This window comes from Chrysemys picta, chromosome 2, assembly GCF_011386835.1.
Source record: "Chrysemys picta bellii isolate R12L10 chromosome 2, ASM1138683v2, whole genome shotgun sequence".
Classification (NCBI taxonomy): domain Eukaryota; kingdom Metazoa; phylum Chordata; order Testudines; family Emydidae; genus Chrysemys; species Chrysemys picta.
The window spans coordinates 158,465,682-158,487,239 of record NC_088792.1 but is presented as its reverse complement, the minus strand read 5'-3'; the positions used below and the strand labels follow the sequence as shown (position 1 = coordinate 158,487,239).

Here is a 21,558-nt window from a genome sequence, read left to right as displayed (position 1 = left end):
CTCCCCACCCCCTCCTGGCTCAGGTTACAGCTCAGGTAGCTTCCTTCAAGGGAAGTCCCCCATCCCCACTGCAACCCCCCTGCAACATTCCCAGGTCAAATCTGCCCTGCTCCGTCACAAGTATACCATAGGGAACCATACTGCATTGGCCTGTGGTTCCATAGACAAGGTGTAACCTCATCTGTCCTTCCCCATCTCTCTTTTCTATGGTGCTTTCAGTGTGAAATAGGAGGCCAGTGTCTGACTGCAGGCACTAAGCCAATGGTCCTGAACTATAGATAGCCAAACTTGCATAGACTTCAGCGATAGCAGGAGGAGGTCCCATATCCTAGCCCAGGCAGGAGGACCTGGGCAGAAGCAGAGTCAAAGGGTAGCATGAAATCTCTCTCCCTGCAGGTTCCTCTCTATCCCCCATCACAGTAGAAAATCTGAGCCAGAGCTGATGCAGGTACAATTTATTTTTCTTTATTACTATTCACAAGTGTAGCATTAGTAAACAAAGGCCTCTAACCAGTGACTGGGACCTCAGGGGCATACAATCTAAGGCCTGGTCTACACTTAAAACTTAGGTCAGCTTAGCTATATTGCTGACGACTGTGAAAAATGTCACGCCCCTGGTAAAGTAATTAAGTTGACCTCACCCCCCGAGTGTGGGCTCAGGTAGGTTGATGGAAGGATTCTTCCCCTCCTCTGAGAGGTGGATTTACTACAGTGCTGGAAACACCCCATCCATGACTGCAGGAAGTGTCTGCACTGTAGCCAGCTGCAGCTGTCACTTGTTGTGTGGACATGTGCTAAGCAGGGGAGCATGACGTAGAAGACCATTTTGACTAGTGTAATAAGCAGCATCTCAGCTGTAGAAACCTGGCTGCACTGCTGTGCATCCCCCAGGATTTCCTTTCATGTTCCAACCAGCCATACCCAGTTCCCTGCTAGGGTAATCCAGCAGGCACTTTCCTGAAGTTGGAAGTACTGTATTATAATTGTGGCTACCGCTAGAAGGTGCTGAACACACTATGTGCCTATATTGCTACATTTCAGGTATTATTTTCCCTTTCCTTAGGGCATTAGTGTTGTTATGGCTATTTTAAAACAGACTGGGTCCTCATCTCTTCTCCAGTGCCACCGTCCCTAATAGTGTGTTCCCTCTGCTGGCTCACTGCCTCTATTCCCTCGGCCTGCCCATCTCTCACTCAGTTTCCCCCATTTTCCTCCACACACCCCCAAATCATTCAGTTATGTTGGACAGAATAAATAATGAGAAGGGATAAAAGCCCCACCTGCTTCAGGGCACTGACTCATGAAGGTCTGGAAGGAAGCCCACTCATGGGTAGATTATTGCCTAATTAGCCACTAGGGGACTTCCTGCACCTAGCTCTTGAAACAGCCAGTACTGGTCATGTCAGAGCCAGGATACCAGGCTAGATGGGCCCCTGCTCAGATTTCGTCTGGCACTTCCTCTGGTCTTGTCTATTTTCTCCTCCTCACTAGGACTGGGAACTTATTTTTTCTCATCTGCATAACTCAAACATAAGAATGGCCATAGTGGGTCAGACCAATGGTCCATTTAGCCTGGTATCCTGTATTCTGATAGTGGCCAATGCCAGGTGCCCCAGAGGGAATGACAGCACAGGCACTCATTGAGTGACCCATCCATCCCGTCATCACTCCCAGCTTCTGGCAGTCAGAGGTGTAGGGACACCCAGAGCAGGGGGTTGCCTCCCTGACCACCTTGGCTAATAGCCATTAATGCACCGATCCTCCATGAACTTACCTAGTTCTTTTTTTAACCCGTTTATAGTTTTGGCCTTCACAACATCCCCTGGCAACAGGTTCCACAGGTTGACTTAGTATAGTGTGAAGTACATCCTTATGTTTGTTTTAAACCTGCTGGCTATTAATTTCATTGGGTGACCCCTGGTTCTTGTGTTATGAGAAGGAGCAAATAACACTTCCTTGTTTACTTTCTCCACACCAGTCATGATTTTATAGACCTCTCTCATATCCCCCACCCTGGTAGTTGTCTCTTTTCCAAGCTGAAAAGTCCCAGTCTTTTTAATTTCTCCTCATACAGAAGCCATTCCATACCCCTAATCATTTTTGTTATCCTTCTCTGAACCTTTTCCAATTCCAATATATCTTTTTTGAGAGGGGGTGACCAGAACTGCCCACAGTATTCAAGGTGTGGTCGTTCCATAGAGTTATATAGAGGCAAGATGATAGTTACTGTCTTATTATCCACCCCTTTTCTGATGGCTCCTAACATTGGTCGCTATTTTGGCTACTGCGGCACATTGAGCGGACGTTTCCCTGGAACTTGGTGTTCTCTTTGGAGATCTCCTTTGCACCATCAAAATTCCCCAGGCACCCACCCACGGCAGCTGCCTATCCAGCGTAAGCTTTAAAGCTGCCCCCTGCTGGGAGTCAGCACTTCTGGGTTCTATTCCCAGTTCTCCCTCCTTGGGGAAGCCACAGCCTCTCTGTAAATTGGTGATAGCATCACTGGTTTAGGTTAGAGACCCCCGCAAAGCGTTTTGAAATCCCTGGATGAAAGCTAAAGCCTAATGTTGCGAATGCAATGCCAGGCGAGTGAGTGCTGTAAGAGACATGAGCTCTCTGCACCCGGCTTTCCCTTCTGGAAGGGAATAATATCTAATCAATCAGGCCATGCCTGCATGCTCGTAGAGCTGTCTGGCTAGCACCCTGCCATCTAGCAAGCAGGAAACAGTTGAGCGTTGTTGATTCTGTCACAGTCTGCGTGTTAAATATTTATCTGCAACCGAAGGACGGACCGGGCTCAGAGCAGCAGGAGCAGTGCAGCGTGAGGGTGATGAAAGCTTAGACTTTGAGAAGGAGGATTGCAGGGCGAAGACCACTCAGCAAGCAGGAGCCGGGTAGGTGAGTGGGGTGTGCACGTACTTTGTGATGACCCTTGTGGACGTTAGCTGGTTTGGTGGGAGCTCTCTGGGTCAGCAAGGCACGTGACGAGGTGGGGCTGTGGCAGTGTGTCTCAGGCTACAGCACGCTTTGAAAAGATCGTTCACAGGCAGCTGCTGTTTCTCCTTAGGGCATTGTATGTGCATTGGGTACAAAGGCCACCAGCCTTTTAGGAGCTGAATGCATGTCATTCAGATCTCATTGCAAGGGCCATTTTCAGTGAGATCTAGGGCACTGGTTCTCAGACTTTCCCATTCTGGGACCTCCCACATCTAACTGGGATCTACCCAGCAACCCCCAACCATTTAGCAGAGAAAGGCAGGGTGGTCAGAACCCCTCAGCACATGTGTGTAACTCCCAGATTGAGAGCCCCGGTCTAGGATTTAACGTCTGGGATTGATGACGTGAGCTATTGACCCTCCTTGCCTGTGTAGTATAGAAGCAAATGTACTGTTTTGAGGGAAGATGGGCTAGAATTTACTTAATGAAATAGGAGAAATTCCACTAGCAGAGACCAAGCCAAGTTCTTGTCCCTCCCAGTGTTACCAAGATCACCAGCGATTGTTAAATCTCACTCAGAGGACTGTAAAAATCCAGCTTGTGTCACTAGCTGTTGCTTCCTCTTTGCATTTTTCAGTGTTGTTATTTGCATTGTGGTAACTCCTGGGAGCCCCAGTCATGGATCAGGAGCGCACGTTGCTGTACAGACCAAACAAAAATACAGTCCCTGCCCCAAAAAACTAAATGAATCATGATAACAGACTAGTCGCTTTCCTAGTCAGTTTCTTCTGACCCGGCTGCAATGAACACTTTGAAAACCTGGCTGGGGACTGTTCACTTACTGAATTTATTTCACTATCTCCACTGAAATTTAAAAATGAAGGAGGGGGGAATCCTGGGAATAGTTTTGTTGGTCTGAAGGTTTGTGAAACTTTTTTTTTTTTTTAACCAAATCTAATTTTGGGGGATCAGATTGGATCTGACAAAGGCCCCAGTCCTGCATTACATTCCGTGTGGACCAATCCCTGCGCCCACCTCCTGTCCTCATCATGTGCACCCCCCACTGCTCACTGCAGCCTTGAGGTTTAACTTACTGGCACTGTCTGTGTGCCTGGAAGGGGAGTGCTGGTAGCACAGAGCCTATTCTCAGCCTTTTGATTAAGATCAAGTCTGCTATTACCCATAGTGGCGATCCTTGCCCATCTCAAATGACTGTGATCTCAACATCGGAACATCATGACTGACTGGAATCTGTTGTGCCTCTCGGCCTGTGGGATTTAATTATTTTAGTGGGCCTGTTCTTTTCTGATTCTTCATTTCTCATCCTATTTACTCCCCAGCCTCTTCTCCTTTGGAAGAAGGCTTTTCTTCCATGATGCTCTTATGTTTGCAAGCCAGCAGGAGGTGCCCTGTTAACTCTTTTCAGTGGGAGGAAAATGAGTTAATTGTTTAAACACACATACGCCCCACTCTCCAGCAGGTGCCGGACTTTCTGGCCAGTCTTTAATTGAAGGGCTTTGCTGGGGAGAGCAGCTTTCTGTCTCTGTGTACTCAACTCTGGGCTACATGCCTTCAGTAGCAGGAATGCCCACTGAGACATTGGACCAGCTCTATGCCAATTCCCCTAGATCTTTCCAGACCCTGAGTGGCTTGTGCCAACATTAGCTGTTTATACTCTGTCAGCATTAAAGCAATGGGCTGGTGCCCTGTTTCTCATGCAAAGGCAACGTGGAGTATTTGGGGGACAGGAGGTGGGGGATCTGCTTTAGCCTGGGCTCCATCCTCTCTTCCAAGATGTCTCTTTATCTGGCTAGCGGGGATGAGATGGACTCATTGAGGGAGAGCCCAGCAGGCTCTTGCTGCAGAGGGGTTAAAGATGAAAGAGCAGGGGGCTCTGGGAATTCAACCACAGCGCCGTTCTTGTGTGTCCGAGGCTCTGGATCGTTGGAGGAATTTCTCAGTTCTCTGACAAAAGGAAACTAACCAGGAAGGTATTCTAGGTTGCTGAGCTGACACCCCTTTCCAGAGGCTTTTCACCCCCTTGCAGAGAGTGGCAGCAGCTTGTCGCTGAGGCACTAGCTAGGAACTCCTGGGGGATGGGGCTGTTGGTAATAAGTGACTTCTTTGCCCCTCCATCCAAGGAACTAGAGCATTTTATGGATATTAATGATTTCCCCAGTGCAACAGAGCAGTATTGTTATCCTGAGTTTGCAGGTGCCAGCATACAATTTCGGTGCTCCAAGTTTTCTCGTGTTCAAAAAGACATTCAGAGTGTTTCCAATCACTGAATCCTTCAATAAAGGCATGTGTTTTGGTTGAAAGAAGTTTGCAGGCAAAGCAATAACCGTTTCCAGAAGATGGCGAATAAATAAGCCAGGGCTGTGTAACAGATTCACCATTGTGCAGCCAACAAGAGAACAGATCTTCAGACCGCAAATGTGCCTTCCCTCCAATCAGCTGCGCAGAAGCAGAGAATTGTTTAATGTTTATATTTTGACAAGCAGCTGAAAGCATCACAATCCAAAAAATCCTGCAACTTTCATCAATATTATTCCACAATGCAGGATCATGGCTAAACTCATCTACTTGTATTGCATTTATCTCATCTGCATAACTTCAGTCCCGGCTCGCCTTCCTCCCACAGATCCAGATCTGTACTTTCCTTCTCTTGAAGGCCAAGGGCTCCATTGCCAGCAAGAGTGTCTGCCGAACCAGCCTTGTCGTCTTCGTCCGCTGTTTCTCCTTTCTCTCTGTCTCTCTCTCTCTCCTTGAAGTATCGATTTATTGTCGGTATCTTTTGTGGCAAAGCGACTTCTTTAACCTCCTTTGCTCGTTTCAGCTTTCTCTTAGCTCTCCCGCTTAAGTAAGGCCGAACCCATATTGTGGATTTCTTAAGCAAATACAGTGGCACTAAGATTTTATTTTTTACTGTCTGTCAATTCTAATGGACGCTGTTGGCGTCTGACCAACACGCAGCAAGTCATTTGCATATTGCAACAGGGGTTGTTTGAAAAGACAAACTTCTGTTAAATGTTCCTGATATAATTAGAAAGAGAAAGGGATGGGGGGGGTTCCTTGGATTTTTTATTTTCCTAGTTTTATTGGTGTAATGACATCCTCAGTTGCATCTTCAAACCATCCTGCATCACATGGGGCCACGTTGGAGATGAGTGACAATTTTACCCTATTCGTCTTGGTGGAGTGCCAAGAATCCCTCTGTCTCTAAGAGCCCAGTGGAGGGGATATCTAAAAGCCTTTGAATCATCATGGTTTGGGGTATGAGTCAACCTCCAAATGTCACACCTACTTAGGAACTGTATAAGTGCACCTTCCTCAACTCAGGGCACAGCAGGGTGGGGGGTGGCAGTGTGGTCCCTGGAGTGGGGGCTTGGGTGGGGAAATCAGGGAATGGTGGGACGCTCTTTTCCACGGCGCTGGTACTTACCTCCAGAGGTGGATTAAGATTTATTGGGGCTTGGGGCACAAAGAACATTTACCACACACACACACCCCTGCCTTCATGGGGCCTGCCCACCGCTCTTCCCCTTCCCCCAAGGCTCCAGGCCTGCCTGGAAGCCAGGGCCATGATAAGAGCTGCCCCGACGAGCCCTGGATCCTCCACCTACCCTGGGCGGTGCACCCTAGGGGGGCAGGAACATGGGCTGCTCTCGGGCACCAACATCCCCTGCCAAGGGCTCCCCACAGCTGCCCAGGCTCCCTGGGTGGCTCTTACCACAGCCTAGGACAGTGGTCCCCAAACCGTGGGGCATGCTTCCCTAGGGGGCATGGAGGAACCATCAGAGGAGGGTGCTGGGGCCCAGGTCAGCCCCCATCGGGGTGGGGAGGGAGCTCCACCCAACTCTGCTTTGCCCCAAGCCCCAGCCAGGGCTCTGCTCCTGGCCCCACACTGTAACCCCCAGCTTCTGCGCCCGGGGGTGGGGGTGGGGGCGCAACTGAAAAAGTTTGGGGACCCCTGGCCTAAGGTGACCATGCGTCCTGTTTTGGCCTCAGCTGTCCTAACTTTTTTGGCAAAACTGGGCCTTTGTCCCGCGTGCTGTTTGCCCACTGATCACTAGTTAGTAAGAGCAAGCGGGGAAAAAGACCCAGTTTTGCCAAAAAGGGGCTGGGGCCAGCTCAGCAGGGTGTGAGGGGAAATATACTTCTACAGGCTCTGTCTGACAGCCTGACCGGGTGGCCCGTGAAAGAGGAGGAGCAGTGGGCAGGGCCAGAGTGCTGGTGCTCCTGTGGGGCCCACTGCGAACGGACCCTGTGCAGTAATCTGCCACTGCCTACCTCTCAGCCAGAAAGGCTGGGCTTGTCTCCGGCAGCGGAGCAGCTCCTCCAGGCTTCAGCAGAAGCTGCCGCTCTCCCGGCACTCTGGGTGGAGAGGTTGATTTTGGTTACTCCAGTAAGCGAGATTTTAGGGTCCGGTCAGCAGTGCTGTCCGGACACTGTCAGGCCCCTTTTTCCATCTGACTTTCCAGTGGAAAACCTGAGACCTGGCACTGGCCCCATGATATTAAAAACTGTCTGGTGGGGTGGGAACTAGGGGCTTCAGACCCACAGTTTCTGCCACCATGGCAGCTGGAGTGCCTGAGCTTGAGGCTTTCCACGCCGTGGCATCTGCCAGGACTCTGGGCATGGGGGCTCCCTGCCCAGTCTGCGCTTCTGCCCCTCAGGGTGCCGGGGCTTCCCCCTGTCCATCCCATGGCTTCTGCCGGGGTCCAGGTTCCGGTTGCCCCGTGGTAGATGATGGTTGTCTTCTGGGGTGCCCATTTTTCTGGGGCTCCCCAATTGGCTGGGGCCCCTGTGCACAGACCCTATGGGCCCATGCGGTCATCCACCACTGCATAGTAACAATAACAGACACAGAAACGCCCAGGAGCTGGGGAATGTGATGGAAATGGGAGGGGAAAACGTGAGCCTGAGGGGGGCTCAGTGCTGAGTCCTGCTCCCCCAAAACAAAGGTGCCATTATCGTTGCACCTGTGCCTCCCCAAGACGTGGAACCCACTTCAATTCTGTGCCCTGGGCAATCCAGTAACTAGGGGCTTCTCTTCCCGGCAGTGTTCGCTCCCGATAGAACTCAAGTGCAGCCCTGTCCTGACCCTCATCGGCACACGCCTCTCTAGCCCGCAGTCAGTGGTGCTTTCATCTTGAGCTAGCTGGCTTGTTAGTGGGTCTGGGTTGAAGCTCAAGTGCTGCTGGTGCTCAGCCAGTGAAGCAGTGGGGGGGATGCAGCTCCGGGCTACAGCTCGAGTCTGCACAGCTCAGCAGCTGCTGCCCCAGTGCCACTGTGCTGCTGGAGTGTTTGCAGTGGAGCCAGGCCAGCTCGAGGGGAGTCACTTGAACCAACGGATGCAGTGCAGAGCAATCCTGAGGGGTTAATTGTGTGTGCGCGAGAGAGTGCACCTGTGCACGTGGGCTCTGCCAGAGTCCGAGAGAGCTATTGACTAGCAACACCCGGCAGCCCTCCAAAATGGCACTCTGTTGCGCAGGCTCTTCTAACCTACAGCTGTGTTTAAGGAAGGAAATTTGGAGACAGTTGTGTCTGGTTTTTGACTCAAATGCCCAGTCGAAAAGGGACCCTGGCGGCTCTGGTCAGCACCACTGACTGGGCTATTAAAAGTCCGGTCGGTGGCACAGTGGAGCTAAGGCAGGCTCCCGGCCTGCTGTGGCCCTGCGCGGCCCCCAGAAGCAGTGGCTTGTCCCCCCCTCCAGCTTCTACACATAGGGACAGCTAGGGGGCTCCGCATGCTGCCCCCACCCCAAGCGCCAGCTCTGCAGCTCCCATTGGGCGGGAACAGCGGCTAATGGGAGCTGCGGGGACGGCGCCTGGCCGTACCTCCACGTAGGACCTGGAGGGGGGACATGCTGCTGCTTCTGGGAGCTGCTTGAGGTAAGCGCTGCCTGGAGCCTGCATCCATGACCCCCTGCCACACCCCAACCCCATACCTCAGCCTGGAGCCCCCGCCCATACTCTGAACCCCCCAGCCCAGAGCCGCCTCCTGCATCCCAAACCCCTAATTTCTGGCCCCACCCCAGAATTTACAGCCCCAGCCGGGGGGGTGGAGCAAGCAGGGGCAGAGCCTTGGAGACGGGGCAGGGCAGGGATGGGGCCTCAGAGGAGGGGCGGGGCCAGGGTGTTAGGTTTTGTGGGAGTAGAAAGTTGTTGACCCTAGTGTGGAAGGGCAGCCTAAGAGCCAGTTCAGCCGCTATCCCCAAGTCTCCCTCCCCTTTGTAGGAATGTTGATGAAAGGGAAATGCAGGCAAGTGCCTTGTTGCCTTCAGCTGCCCCACACTGGGACATGGTGCGCGGTGTGCTGAATTAGTCCCTTCCTCCTAGAGATCCCCCCTTGCTTTTACTTCCCTAAAGCGGCAGCAGCGTGGAGTCTGTCCCACCGCACAGGGCTCTGGTTTCAGTGACGGGAGCAGATCAATGCTTCATCTGGGCAATGCTGGGTCGGCTCTACCTGCTCAGGGCACAAGATAACTAGAGCTCTCAAGTCAGGGCTTGGGAAGAGCAGGGCTGGGGAGGTGTTGCCCCATTTCCTGTGTGGGTGGTGAGCTGAAAGAGCAGGGGCTGTAGTCAGAGGGGAAGGCCGGCCCAGACAGTGCAGGAGAGGGAAGTGGGGAAGCCCACGATGTGATGCAGCAGGGCTGGGGAGCAAAGCCCCTTGCGCATGCCCAGATGCACAGCAGTGCAGGTCGGTGGTGGGCTGGTGAAAAGGGTGCGGGGGACAGAGCTGGGACGTAAAAGCCACTGTGGCCTCCAGGATAGTGCAGTCAGGTGCAGAGCTGGGGAATGATGCCTAGGGCAAGGCATGGTGGGAGAGGGGAGGCAGGACTGAGGAATTCTGCCATGGGTGCGGGGGTGCAGTGCTGGGGTTAGTGGGATCAGACAGAACTGGAAGGAAGGTAAGGCTCCTAGCTTTGACTAAACCCTGGGAACTAAACCCACAGGCCACTTCCCTGTCCCCTCTGGCCACAGCGACATGCTAAGGGAGCTCTGTCCCTGGGTGTAGAGGGACGTAGGGCTCTGTGCAAGTCACCATTGCTTTTTGGGCATGAGGCTGCAGCTGGGGACGAGAGGGTGGGGCTTCCATTGGGGGGCTGCCATGATACTGGAGCAGGAAGCAAGAGATTAAAGCATTGTCTAAACAGCCTTTGCAGCTGCCCAGCTCCTCCTCCAGCGCGGGACGCTCGGGCTCTGTCTAACTGCTGCCAGCCCCTCACGTGCACCCGCCAGGGATGGACCTGGCTGCTGTCCGTCCTTCAGCTGGGTTCCCAGTACAGCCCGTCCAGGGTCCACTCACCTTTAGGGATCTGCAGAGCTCTCTGTGCCTTGTGCTTCCAGTCACGTGGCACTGTCCCCCGGGAAACCTGTCTCTGCGTTCCCTCTCCAGCACGTGCTCCTGTCCATGAGTCCCAGACAGCATGATGTCCCCTGAGCATCAGGCTGACCAAGGAGGGGAGGTTTAGCTCTGTGATGCACCTGCAAAGATTTGACCCCAGGAGTGGCCGCATGCCAGCAATGCAGTCCACCCGCTGTGCAAGAACCAGGGTAGCTCTCCCTGCAGTGTTTGACTCCCCGAAGCCCTGCCATCACCGCTCTAGCCATATCCCTGAGAGCACCCCTGCTCCCGGGGCGCTGGCCCTGCTTGTCTGCCACGATGCTCCTTGCCTGGTGCATGCAGCTCTGCAATGGTCAGGGGCTCCATTTGTTCCCAGCCTCCATTCCCCACCTCCCCAATTTGCCCGACCCCCTTGAGTCCATTGCTGGTGCTGAGAGGATGGAGATAGCTGCAGAGACATCCGGAGGGTTGGGAGGAGGCACTTCTTCCCAGATTTCTGTCTCACTGCTGGACGCGTGTTGGGGCTGGGAGTCGGAACTCCTGAGTTCTATTCCCAGCTCTGAGAGGGATTGGGAATCTAGTGGCTAAAGCGGGGTGTGTGTGTGTGTGGGGGGGTATATCAGGACTCCTGGCTTCTATCCTTAGCTCCAAGAGTCCCCAGTGAATTCTAGTTGGTAAAAGAATAGATGGGGTTCTGCTCTTGGCTATGGAGGCAGCAAGGCCTAGTGGTTAGAGTAGGGGATTGGGAGTCAGGACTCCTGGGTTCTATTCCCACTGCTGCAGAGTTCTTCGAAAGGGCCAGCGCGCTCCGAGTGATGTGTGTGCCTGGCAGAAGGAGGAGCACCGCAGGTGGCTGTAGTGGAGGGGGCGTTAGGACCTGGCTCACTGCCCCTCTCTGCGTGTTGCTTGGACAGCTGGTTGCAAACGCCCCAGCCTGGAAACCAGGCTCATCCGGACCAAAACCAGAGGAAAGACACAAGATGATAACCTGCCTGTACAATAGCTCCCGCCAGTCATGCCTGCCCGTTTCCACTCCATGACTTCATCTCTTCCCTCCAGGGAGCTGGGCTCAGAGAGCCATAAGCTGGATCATAAGGCTAAGAAAGGTTGCTGCCAAACTCCCACTGTGCACCAGGGATGGATCCCTGAAATAACCTTACGGCCAGCTCAGGGGGGCAGTGGCCCCTTTCAGCTCAGGGAAGTAGCTCTCCCCCCAACCCCCCAGTGTATCCCACCCAGTCTAGTCTCTACTACCCCCATTTCTCTTCCATTCCTCCTGCCCGGTCTGCTTCTGCCTTGCTCGACCATCTCCCACACTCAAGTGATCCCAGGTTGGTCTGCAGAGCAATTGCTTAGCCATGGGGATGGTGCTGCGCAAGACGCCGTCCACAGCATATTCGTCTGGCATGCAGCAGCGGATGGTGAGATGAGAAATGGGCCGAAAGCAGAACCTTTGAGCCAACTGACTCCCTTCATCCCATCTCCTAAGGAATGTGGCTTGGATACAATAGAAGCCGGGTGCAAAGAAGGTGAAGAATGGCTCGCACGTGGGTGGGGTGACTAGGCCAGGGGCTACGGCATATGGAGGCAGTCACGCGTTCAAACACAGCCCAGGCTGGCAGCAACTGCAAGTTCTTCCTATCTGGGGCCCGTGTGTGAAATGAGTTCGTCTCAAACCAGCTCCTAGCACGAGAGGCGTCCCCATCTCCAACACCTCAGCAGAGGGCTCTGGAGTCTGGCCACCCTAGGTCAGGACTGGTGCAGGTTGCAGGGAGCTTGCTCTGCTGTTTCTGGGGCAGAGGAGAGACAGAGGTCTTCAGGCTGCAGGGCTGGCAGCCTGTCCCAGACTTTTCAAGGAGCAAAGAGAATTGATCAGGGGAGTGAAATATGCATGTTGGAAGGGCATGCCTGGCCAGTGGGTGTGTCGGGCAGAGGCTGGCACCCTACCCCTCACTGGACTCTGTAGGGGGGTCTGGGCTGGCATGTTTGTGCGAGTGCACTTTGGGGACATGCTTGTCTGCATATGTGTGCACATATGTTTGCATGCATGAATATGCACATGAATGACCGCTTGTCGTGTGCCTTCATATGTGTCTAGAAGTGCATGTGTGTGCGCGTGTGGGGAGTGCATAAGTGTCTCCATGTATCTGTGGATGAATGCATGGCTCTAGCGTGTATGCTTGTATGTGAGAGCCCGCGAGTTCTCAAGGCCTTCGTGTTTTGTAACCAGGCGGCGTGAGCCAAGCTCCGTGTGTGTGCAGTTCATTATTTGAGCGCTCTGGCTGGGCTCCCTCTCCCTGGAACGCATCCTCACTCCCACACTCTGGAAATGTCACTGGAAACTCTGAATGGCCTTTCGCCGGCTCCAGATTCGTGTTTGTTTTCACTGCAATGCTGCATGGTGCTGGGGCTTTCCGGATAAGCCGGGAGGGACAGTGGTGGGCTGGGGAGGGAAGGGACAGACTTCTTAGGCACTCTGTGGGCAGGCCAGAGAGGATTTGCTCAGCTGCTGACCTTGCTAGGGTCACTAAAACCCCAGAGCGATGGGCAGCTTGTCCCCAGTGACTTTCCCCTGCAAATTCTCTGCTCCTCGGAGAGTGTCCCCTTGCGTCACTATCCGTATCTGATGCTTACTGGCAGGGGACATCCGGCCCTGGGGGAAGCTGTCTCAATCCCACAGTGTGTGAGTGACGGAGGGCTCTCTCTGGGGCTTTCTTAAAAGAGGGATTTCTCCTGTGCTGGGGGCTAGCTGCAGGAGCATGGTGCTAGCTGGCCGGATGCCCCTGGAGCAGGGAGGGCCAGCTTTCCCTCCATCCCCTGGTGTCAGAGGGCACGTTCCTTCTCCGTGGATTGTTTCCCCCCCAAGTTTGCTTGTTTTTCTGTTGTGTGTGAGTTGCTCCCCCTGCAGCTCGCAGCACGACTATTAGACACAGAATCCCACACACTCAGCGCAGCGGTGCCCTCCCACTGCACCGTACTGCTGCTGGGAGCCAGCCCTTCGGACGCTCTGCCTGGGTTAGCAGCAGGCATGGGACTCAGTCAGCGCTGACAGCTGCCACCCGGGTCTTGCTCACCGTGCTAGCTTGGGAAGTGCCCTGCTCTCTGGGAACATCGGACGGAGTTCCTTGCCAGGCTCCTCTAGGAAGGTAGGGAGCTGCCTTCTCTCTCTGCTGTGTGTGTGTGGGGGGGAGTGGGGGTGTATAGGCCAGGACGGGAGTGGAGGGAGTGGAATTCTGATCACAGGAACACTCCTATTCGTAAAAAGCCAAAGGCATGAAGGTTGTTAGAATGATCTTTATCAGACATCTCCTGCCCCCTGCCCCTGGGTGGTGTGATTCGAGCCCAGCCTGGATTCCCTCCTGCACCAAACCCTACAAACTCTCAGCTTCCCCCTGCTTTGGGGAGAGAGACCAGAGCTACAGGCGGTTTGTGTGCAGAAGGACCGGAGCCATGGCACTGCCAGCCTGGAGCATGACTACACTTGCAAACGGAGATTGCAATGTCTGTTGCCTCTGCCTGTCTCATTCCTGGATTATAGGGTACATGAGCGGAAGGGAATGGGATCCAGTGGTTAGAGCAAGAGGGACTGGGACAGGATGCCTAGGTTCTCTTCCCAGCTCTTGGGGAGGAGTGTGGTCTGGTGGTTAGAACAGGGGGCTAGAAGTCAGAACTCCTGAGTTCTTGGCTTGGCTCTTGAAGACAGTGTGGGAGGCTGAGAGTCAGGACTCCTGGGTTCCTTTCTGTAACCATGGGCAAGTCAGGTCTCCTCTCTGTGTTTCAGTTTCCCCCCTATAAATCAGAGATGATAATAATCCCCACTTCACACGAGGGCTGTGAGGCTCTGTTTGTTCTTGGTAATGGTGATTCTTGTGTTTCTAACATGACTCTCAGTGCAGCATGCAACTGAAAATAACAGCGCTCAGCGTGTCTTCAGCCCAGCGCCCTCTACCCCAGGCTGTCAAAGTGCTGCACCCAGAAACCACAACCCCCCTCTTGCTCTCATTAAAACGAACAGCCAGAGGCAGTGCAGTCCAGTGAGCAGGGCACTAGATTGGCTCTCAGGACACCTGGGTTCCATTCCCAGCTCTGCCACTGACCTACAGTATGATCTTGGGCAAGTCACTGCCCTGTCACTCTGCCTCAGTTTCCCCTCCTAGCCTTTGTCTTGTCTGTTTAGGCTGAAACTCTTCAGGGCAAGGACTGTCTATAAATATGTGTGTACAGCACCTGGCATAACTGGACTGAGGGAGGGATATAGTTCTCATTATCCATATAAGTGCCCAATCCTTTTTTGAGTCTTGCTAAGATCTAGGGATATCTTGTGGCTTGAGTCCCACAGGCAGATTGTGTTAAAAAAAATAAAAAAACATTTCCTTTCAGCATTTATAAATGTGCTGCCTTTCAGCTTCATTGCCCGGGACCCTGATCATGTATCATGAGGAAGGGTAAAGAAGGGCACCCCATCTCCACTCTCTCTGCCATTTAGTATTCTACCTGCCCCTAGCCTGTCCCCTCTGAGCCATCTGCTCTGCTAACTGACCCATCTTTGTAGTCTCTCTTCACACAGGAGTCTCTCCAGCCCCTCTATCCGCTCTTTCCTGATCGAGATGGGTGACCGGTGCTCATCACTCTAGCTAGGGACACCCCATTGATAATGTCATCATAATAGGGTCATCTCCTTTGGGTTGCTCTTTGGACTTACCCCTGAATTGGGCCCGGTATTTGTAAAGCGCTTTGAGATCCTTGAGTGCCAGGACCCGGAGAGGAGTGACTGGTGGTGATGATTATTGCTCGGGGTTAAGCTGTCATATTACAAGCTGGGGGGGTGGCGGCTGGGTGGGGAATGGAAATGTTCGAGGGGACGCCAAAGGGAAAAATGCTTCATTGGCTCTCAGAGAGCTCTGCACTCCACCTAATTGCATCCAGACCCTTGCGAGTGAAATGCAAGCGCCAAGCAAAGAGTGATGCAGGCTCTCTGCAACTGAGCCATCCTGAGCCAGGCACAGCCTGGGTTTCCTGGCAGGGGTCTGAAGGGAAAATGTCGGGCAGTAACTGTAATAGATGCCCCACCCGGCAATCTAGCTCTGGGGAGGGAGTTTCCTTTCTCAGAGTGAGGATTGCAAGAGGCAGATAAACGCACTGGGCTGGCACCATCAGGGCTGGCTTTAGGCCAATTCAACCAATTCCCCTGAATCGGGCCCCGCGCCCAACCCCGGTACGGCATACCGGTGTGGCCCGGCTTCCCCAGGGGGCAATTTAAAGGCCCTGGGGCTCCCAGCAGGGGCTGGAGCCCCAGGCCCTTTAAATTGCCACCAGAACCCCACTGCTGGAGCCCTGGGGTAAGGCTGCGGGGCTATGGGGGCTATTTAAAAAGTCCAGGGCTCCCGTTGCTTCTACCGCCCCGGCCCTTTAAATAGCCACTAGAGCCCCGCCGCTTCCCCAGAGCTCCCACGGCTATTTAAAGGGCCGGGGCGGTAGAAACAGGGGAGCCCTGGGCCTTTTAAATAGCCTCCAGAGCCCTGGGGTAGTGGGGGGTTCCAGGGGCTATTTAAAGGGCCAGGGCTCCAGCTGCCTCTGCTGCACCCCCTGCCCGCACCAGCCCCGCAACCCCTGCCCTGCCCGCAGCCAGCCCCTGTCTCCAGCCAGCCCTGCACCCCCTGCCTGCAGCCAGCCCCTGCTGCACCCCCTGCCCTGCCTCCAGCCCCGCACCTCCTGCCTGCACCAACCCCACCCCCCCACCCTGCCTGCAGCCAGCCCTACACCCCCTGCCCGCAGCCAGCCCCTGCTGCACCCCCTGCCCACAGCATTGCTGCACCCTCTGCCCTGTCTCCAGCCAACCCCTGCTGCACCCCCCTGCGGCCCTGCCTGAAGCCAGCCAACCCCACACACACCCCTGCTCGCACCAGCCCTGCACCCTCTGCCCTGCCCACACCAGCCCTGCACCCCCTGCCCTGCCTGCAGCCAGCCCTGCACCCCCGTCTCCAGCCAGCCCTGCACCCTTTGCCCTGCCTGCAGCCAGACCCTACCTCCAGTCAGCCCCTGCCCTGCCTCCAGCCAACCCCATGTCCACTGGTTCCCTGCAGTTCCCAGGGCAGTAACCCTGCACACCTGCTTCAATGAGGGGGGCAGGGAGTAGCTGGGACCCACACATGTGCACACCACTAGGGTAACCAGACAGAAAGTGTGAAAAATCGGGACGGGGGGGGGGGGGGGCGTTAATAGGATCCTATATAAGAAAAAGACCCAAAAATCGGGACTGTCCCTATAAAATCGGGACATCTGGTCACCCTAGCACACCCCCAGGGAGTGGCGGGGACCCACACATGTGAAACAGAGCTCATTTAATAACCGATCAACAGCATACATGACGCAATGTACATAATATATAATTTTATTATTTATATAGTTATGGAAAGTAAATAATACGTGGAAGAAATCAAAGGCTTTTTTTTACATGTTTTGTTTTTTTTTGTTAGTCATCCTGCCAGGGCCTCGCCAAAAATGTTCGAATTGGGCCCCGCACTTCCTAAAGCCGGCCCTGGGCACCATGAGAGTTAGTTAGAGTTTTGCACTGTGCAAGCATTGGCTGGGCATGAGGATGGTGAGAGTGGTGTGGGCACTGGCTGGGCATGGGAGCAGTGAGAGTTGAAGAGTGCGTGGCTAGCTGCCCCAGGGTGAAAGCACAGAGATGGGCCCTTTCTGCCGGTGGCGTTCCAGCCCATTCCTCCTCAAACCTGGCGCTCCCCACTGTGTGCCAAGCACCAGCGTTGCCTTGGGCACCCCTGGGTGCCGAATCCCCATGGCACCGCCTCACCCAGCTGCGTCCGATAGGATGGGAATGGTGCCCTCTACACCAGGGAGTGAGTGAGCCGGAGAGCAGGGACCCAGGCTGGGCCTTGGCCCAAGACCCTGGCCAGGGCTAGTTCTGGAGGAGGAATCTCCCCTCCTCCCCCACAAATGCCTTTGTCCTGTGCTGTAACAAAAGCAGCCTCTACAGAGAGGCAAGAGGCTGGCAGGGCTGTGGGCAGTGCCACTGAATGCCTCAGGAGAGAGGAGGGCAGCAACTGGCCTGCGGCTGCAGTTCGGAGCCCGTCCTGCTCTCTCCGGCTCAAGGCGTTGGCAGCCTGCACCACAGGGCGCTCCCTGGCCTTGGGGTTCAAAGCCAGGAGCAGCCAGAGAGCAGCAGCTGTTAAAGGTGAACTGCAAAGGGTTCATCGCTGCCCCCTCAATGGTGGGGAAAGGCGGGGGGATGGGGAGCAGTGTGGGATAGTTATAGGAAGGGGTACAATGGGATTGGAGGTGGGGGGATGGGGAGCAGTGTGGGATAGTTATAGGAAGGGGTACAGTGGGGTTGGAGGCGGGGGGATGGGGAGCAGTGTTGGGTGGTTATAGGAAGGGGTACAGTGGGGTTGGAGGTGGGGGGATGGGGTGCAGTGTTGGGTGGTTATAGGAAGGGGTGCAGTGGGGTTGGAGGTGGGGGGATGGGGAGCAATGTGAGGGAGGTGAGGGAGCACTGTAGGGGAGGAGGGTGATGGCTCAGGTGTCTGGGTAAGTAGTTCTTGGATCAAGACAAAGGCCTTGCTCCAGTGCAAGGGGCAGTCTGGGGTGTGTATGGCAGCGACACAGCACCGGCATGTTCGAGTGCTTCACAGGCATTAACTCATTACCTCTCACAACCCCCTTGTGCCCTGGGGAAATAAATACTGTCCCCATTTCACAGATGGGGAAACTGAAGAACAGAGAGGGAACGTGACTGGTCCAGGATCACTCAGTAGGTCAGTGGCACAGCAGGAAAAAGAACCCAGGAGTTCTGGCTCCTAGCCCCTTCCTCTAACTCGCTGGACCCCACTCCTCCTCCCAGAGCTGGAAATCGAACCCAGGAGTCCTGGTTCTGCTGTATGTTGAGCAGGTTGAGGGGCTAGTTAAGGGACCTGTGTTCTGCCTGGGAAGAGCGGAGCAGCGTGAGAGACACTGGGACACACTCCCCCTTTCCTGCTCCCCTGCCCTTGGTGCAGTGCCAGGCCTGGCTCTGCTTTATAGCAGTGACTCATCCCCAGAGCTGGGGGGTTGTCCTTCCCCTCCGGATTGTTCTCCTGCTCCAACACGCTGTTCCAGCCCCCCCCCCACCCCCCCGCCTGTCTCTGCACTGTTTGCACTGGAACGGCACTTGGCTCTGGAAATATTTGCACACCAAACGTTTTCCCCTCCCCCACCCCATTCTCCTGCCAGAGCTAAAGCAGTGCAGCGAGTTTCATCCAGCCTGAGGGACTATCCCTGGAGTCACGGGGTGCCCAGCTGGCGGGATGGGGGTGCTGAGGTTAAAGGAAGGGGTGTCCCCTCCCAGGAAGGGGAGCAGGGAGGTCAGAGGGGGACTCATGGGGAAGGCACTGCTCAGATCTTGGTGCCAGGGCTCCTGCCCAGACTGGTCCGGGAACAGTGAGCGCATGCCCTAGTGAATGTGGTTTCCATGCACTGGAGACTCCAGCTCCGTACCCGCCCCCCATCCCAGCAGTGGGGGAGACTTGGCCCTGTACAAGGCAAGCAGACACCCCTTCCTCCCCCGCCCTCCCCCGCCTTAGCTGGAGCTGCAGCCGCAGGCACGGATGAGTTGGTGGCAATCTCAGATGCCGGTGGGGAATAACGGATCCTCCTGGTGGTCCTGCCTCTCCACTCTGCCCTGGGCATTGGCATCTGGGTACCCACCTGGGGTCCCCCTTCCCGGCCTCTGAGCAAGGCTGCAAGACGGCAGCAGCAAGCTGGCTGGGAACAGAGAGAGAGACTGGTCTGCATTAAGGACCGTGTCTGGGGAGAAAGCTTTTTGCTGAGACGGTACTGCCCGCAGGGGAATCCCAGCTGGGTTTCTTGGTGGCTGGAAGATGGGGGCAGATCTGGCCAGAGTCGCTTTTCCTCAGGCTGGTTTCTTCCCTCTCCATTTTCTCCCCCTCTCGCTCACCCCCTGCTGAGTTAACAGCCACAGTGCCAGAGACATCTGGGCTCAAGGATGCAGGGTAAAACCGCGGGGTGGGAACTGGCAGCTGCATCTCCCTGCGTGCTGCCAGAGAGCTGCCAGTGTGGGCGAGGGAGATAAAAGAGACAGGGTGAGTGTGTGTTTGTGTAGAGGGCTTTACTAAACAGTAACAAACAGATGCAACCACAAATACTACAATGTTTTGGTGTCTGTTTCCGTCAGTTACTAATGGGTTTTGTTTTTTCTCTTTTATGTAGCGTTATGTACACGTACTCACACACAATAGTATGTGATCATGTCATCAAAGACCGTAGGGAACCTTTAGATCCACCACGCAGATGTCTGCTGCTTGAGCTAACGGAGTGACTGATAGCAGTAGTAGGTTGTCATCCTCCAGATGGACCAGGACTCTTGGATTCCATTCCAGGCCCTGGAGGGGAGTGCGTTGCAGTGGGCCCATTCCCCTCCAACCAGTCCTGTCTCTTCTGCACCCCTGACTCCTCATCCAATTCTATTCACCTAGCCAGTCCAAGTCTCTACTACTGAAGCTTCTCATCCCAGTCCCAGTCTCCTGGCGCAGCCCTGCCCAATTTACCTTTCTACCCCTTGGCTCCTTGAAGCCACTTGCCCAGCCAATCCCAGTTGCCTCCTCCTGGCTCTTCATCTCTTCCCCCCACCCTCCACCAGCCTTCACTCACCCCCCCCCCACCGATGTTCCCCATTCCCATTGGCTCCCAGGCTCCTCGTCCAGTCTCAATATCCTCACTTTGACCTGGCTCCTTCTGTCAGTCTCTTTGTGCAGTTATTTTAATCCAGCAACTACAGGGTTAATGAGTTGTAGTCCGCACATGGGCTGAGCTGGAGTCCCATGTGAGCGGCTGTGTTTCTGTTGGCTGGAAAAGCCTGGGAAACAGTGTATTTCCCCCTTAGATTGCAAGGTTTTCAGGGCAAGGCTCTGTCTGTAAAAGTCCGGGCGCCCTGTGGCTGCTATATAAATAACACCACGTTGTTGCATCTGGTGTTCTAGCCTGCACCTATGCTTGCTGTGCCGATGACTGTGCAGGCAGAACAGGGCTGAGGGAAGCATGCTGGCTTCCCGGAAAGAGTTGGTTAAGGCGCCCCCTTGTCGGGACTGTGCAGCTGCGGGGGGCCAGGGAGGAGAAGCGTCTGAAGTGGATTTCTGCTCCTGTGCAGAATGGGCATGGATGCTGGGAACAGCACCAGGTGTGTGTGTGGGCACCCCAGCTTCTCCTCGTCCCCTGCTCCACAAGTCCATGGCCCTTCTGGCTGTGGTGGAAGGCTTCTTCCTGAGCAAGAGGGGTTAGGCTATGGGTCTGCGCTTCCCACTCCATCGAACTTGGCCTGGAGATCGGGGCTCTCCTATTCCCATCTCAGCCCCGCCTCCCGCCCACCATGGATCGTTCCCTGTGAGCCCTGGCCCCAGACACTGCCACCTCCCTTCTGTTAACCCAGCGCTGCCCCCAGACAGCTCTGCCACTCCCATGACGATGGAGCCTGGCAGCAGCTCAGACTGTAGCTTGTTGTTCAGGGCTGAATACAAGGCCGTGGCATTGTCATAGCAGCAGGGAAAGGCCAGACAACTTTTGCTCTGGCAAAGAAAGGGGGCCGGCGCTGACCTCACGGTGGACACCCACCAGTCACGGGGGGAGGGCGGAAGTATGGGGCTTTGTTTCCCAAGAGTGCAGTGCTGACGGGTTGGCACCCAGCTGTGGCCAGGATCTCTCTGGAGTTGGGACTCAGAGGCTCTCCCCTGCTGCGTCCCGTAGCTGGGAAGGAAGGAAACAGAAGCCATCTCAAATTGCCCCCCAGCTCTGTTGGATTCTCCCACCCTGAGAGCCCCAGTTTGCCTCTGCATGCAGGACTCTAATGCTGCTTCACTGGGTCTCGTCTTGCCCTTGGAGCACGATGTTGCTGCCCCAAAGCCCTGGCTGGCTATTGGCTTGGTGCCGTAGGTGCCCTCACCAGCCTGAGTTCCAGGCAGCTCTGGTAGAGGCATGAGGCTGCGAGGCAGTGAATCCGGCCTCTGGATGGGGGCAGAATGAACAGGGACGGGCAAACTGGAGCCCAATTTCCCAACCAGCGAAACCAGTTTCTGTGCTGCCCTCCATCCTGGCTCAGGCTCAGGTCACATCTCTTTCCCTCTGTTTTGCAGAGCCCTGCTGTGCTGACCTCCGTGCTCCACCCTCCTGCCCCGTGATTCCAGGCAGCTGAGAGGCATGAGACAGCCATGGCGTTCCAGGCAGCCGGATGTGGGACACTGCAGCCCCGGAGCGTAAGG

General features: G+C 55.0%; 1 protein-coding gene across 13 annotated transcripts in view; it reads left to right on the top strand.

Moving 5' to 3' along the window:
• Positions 1-2,755: 2,755 nt before the first annotated feature.
• Positions 2,756-21,558, top strand: part of SORBS3 (sorbin and SH3 domain containing 3) — a 41,217-nt gene continuing 22,414 nt past the window's right edge. For 3 of the 13 annotated variants that reach the window (XM_065584555.1, XM_065584553.1, XM_065584549.1), the window contains exons 1-2: positions 13,298-13,437; positions 21,433-21,552. In XM_065584555.1, coding sequence (XP_065440627.1) covers positions 21,508-21,552 — 45 coding nt within the window. In that variant the 5' untranslated portion in view covers positions 13,298-13,437; positions 21,433-21,507. Of the gene's footprint in view, positions 2,899-13,238; positions 13,438-18,011; positions 18,067-20,467; positions 20,484-21,432; positions 21,553-21,558 lie in introns of those variants that run through there. The other 10 variants (XM_065584558.1, XM_065584552.1, XM_065584557.1 and 7 more) reach the window with 7 other exon arrangements.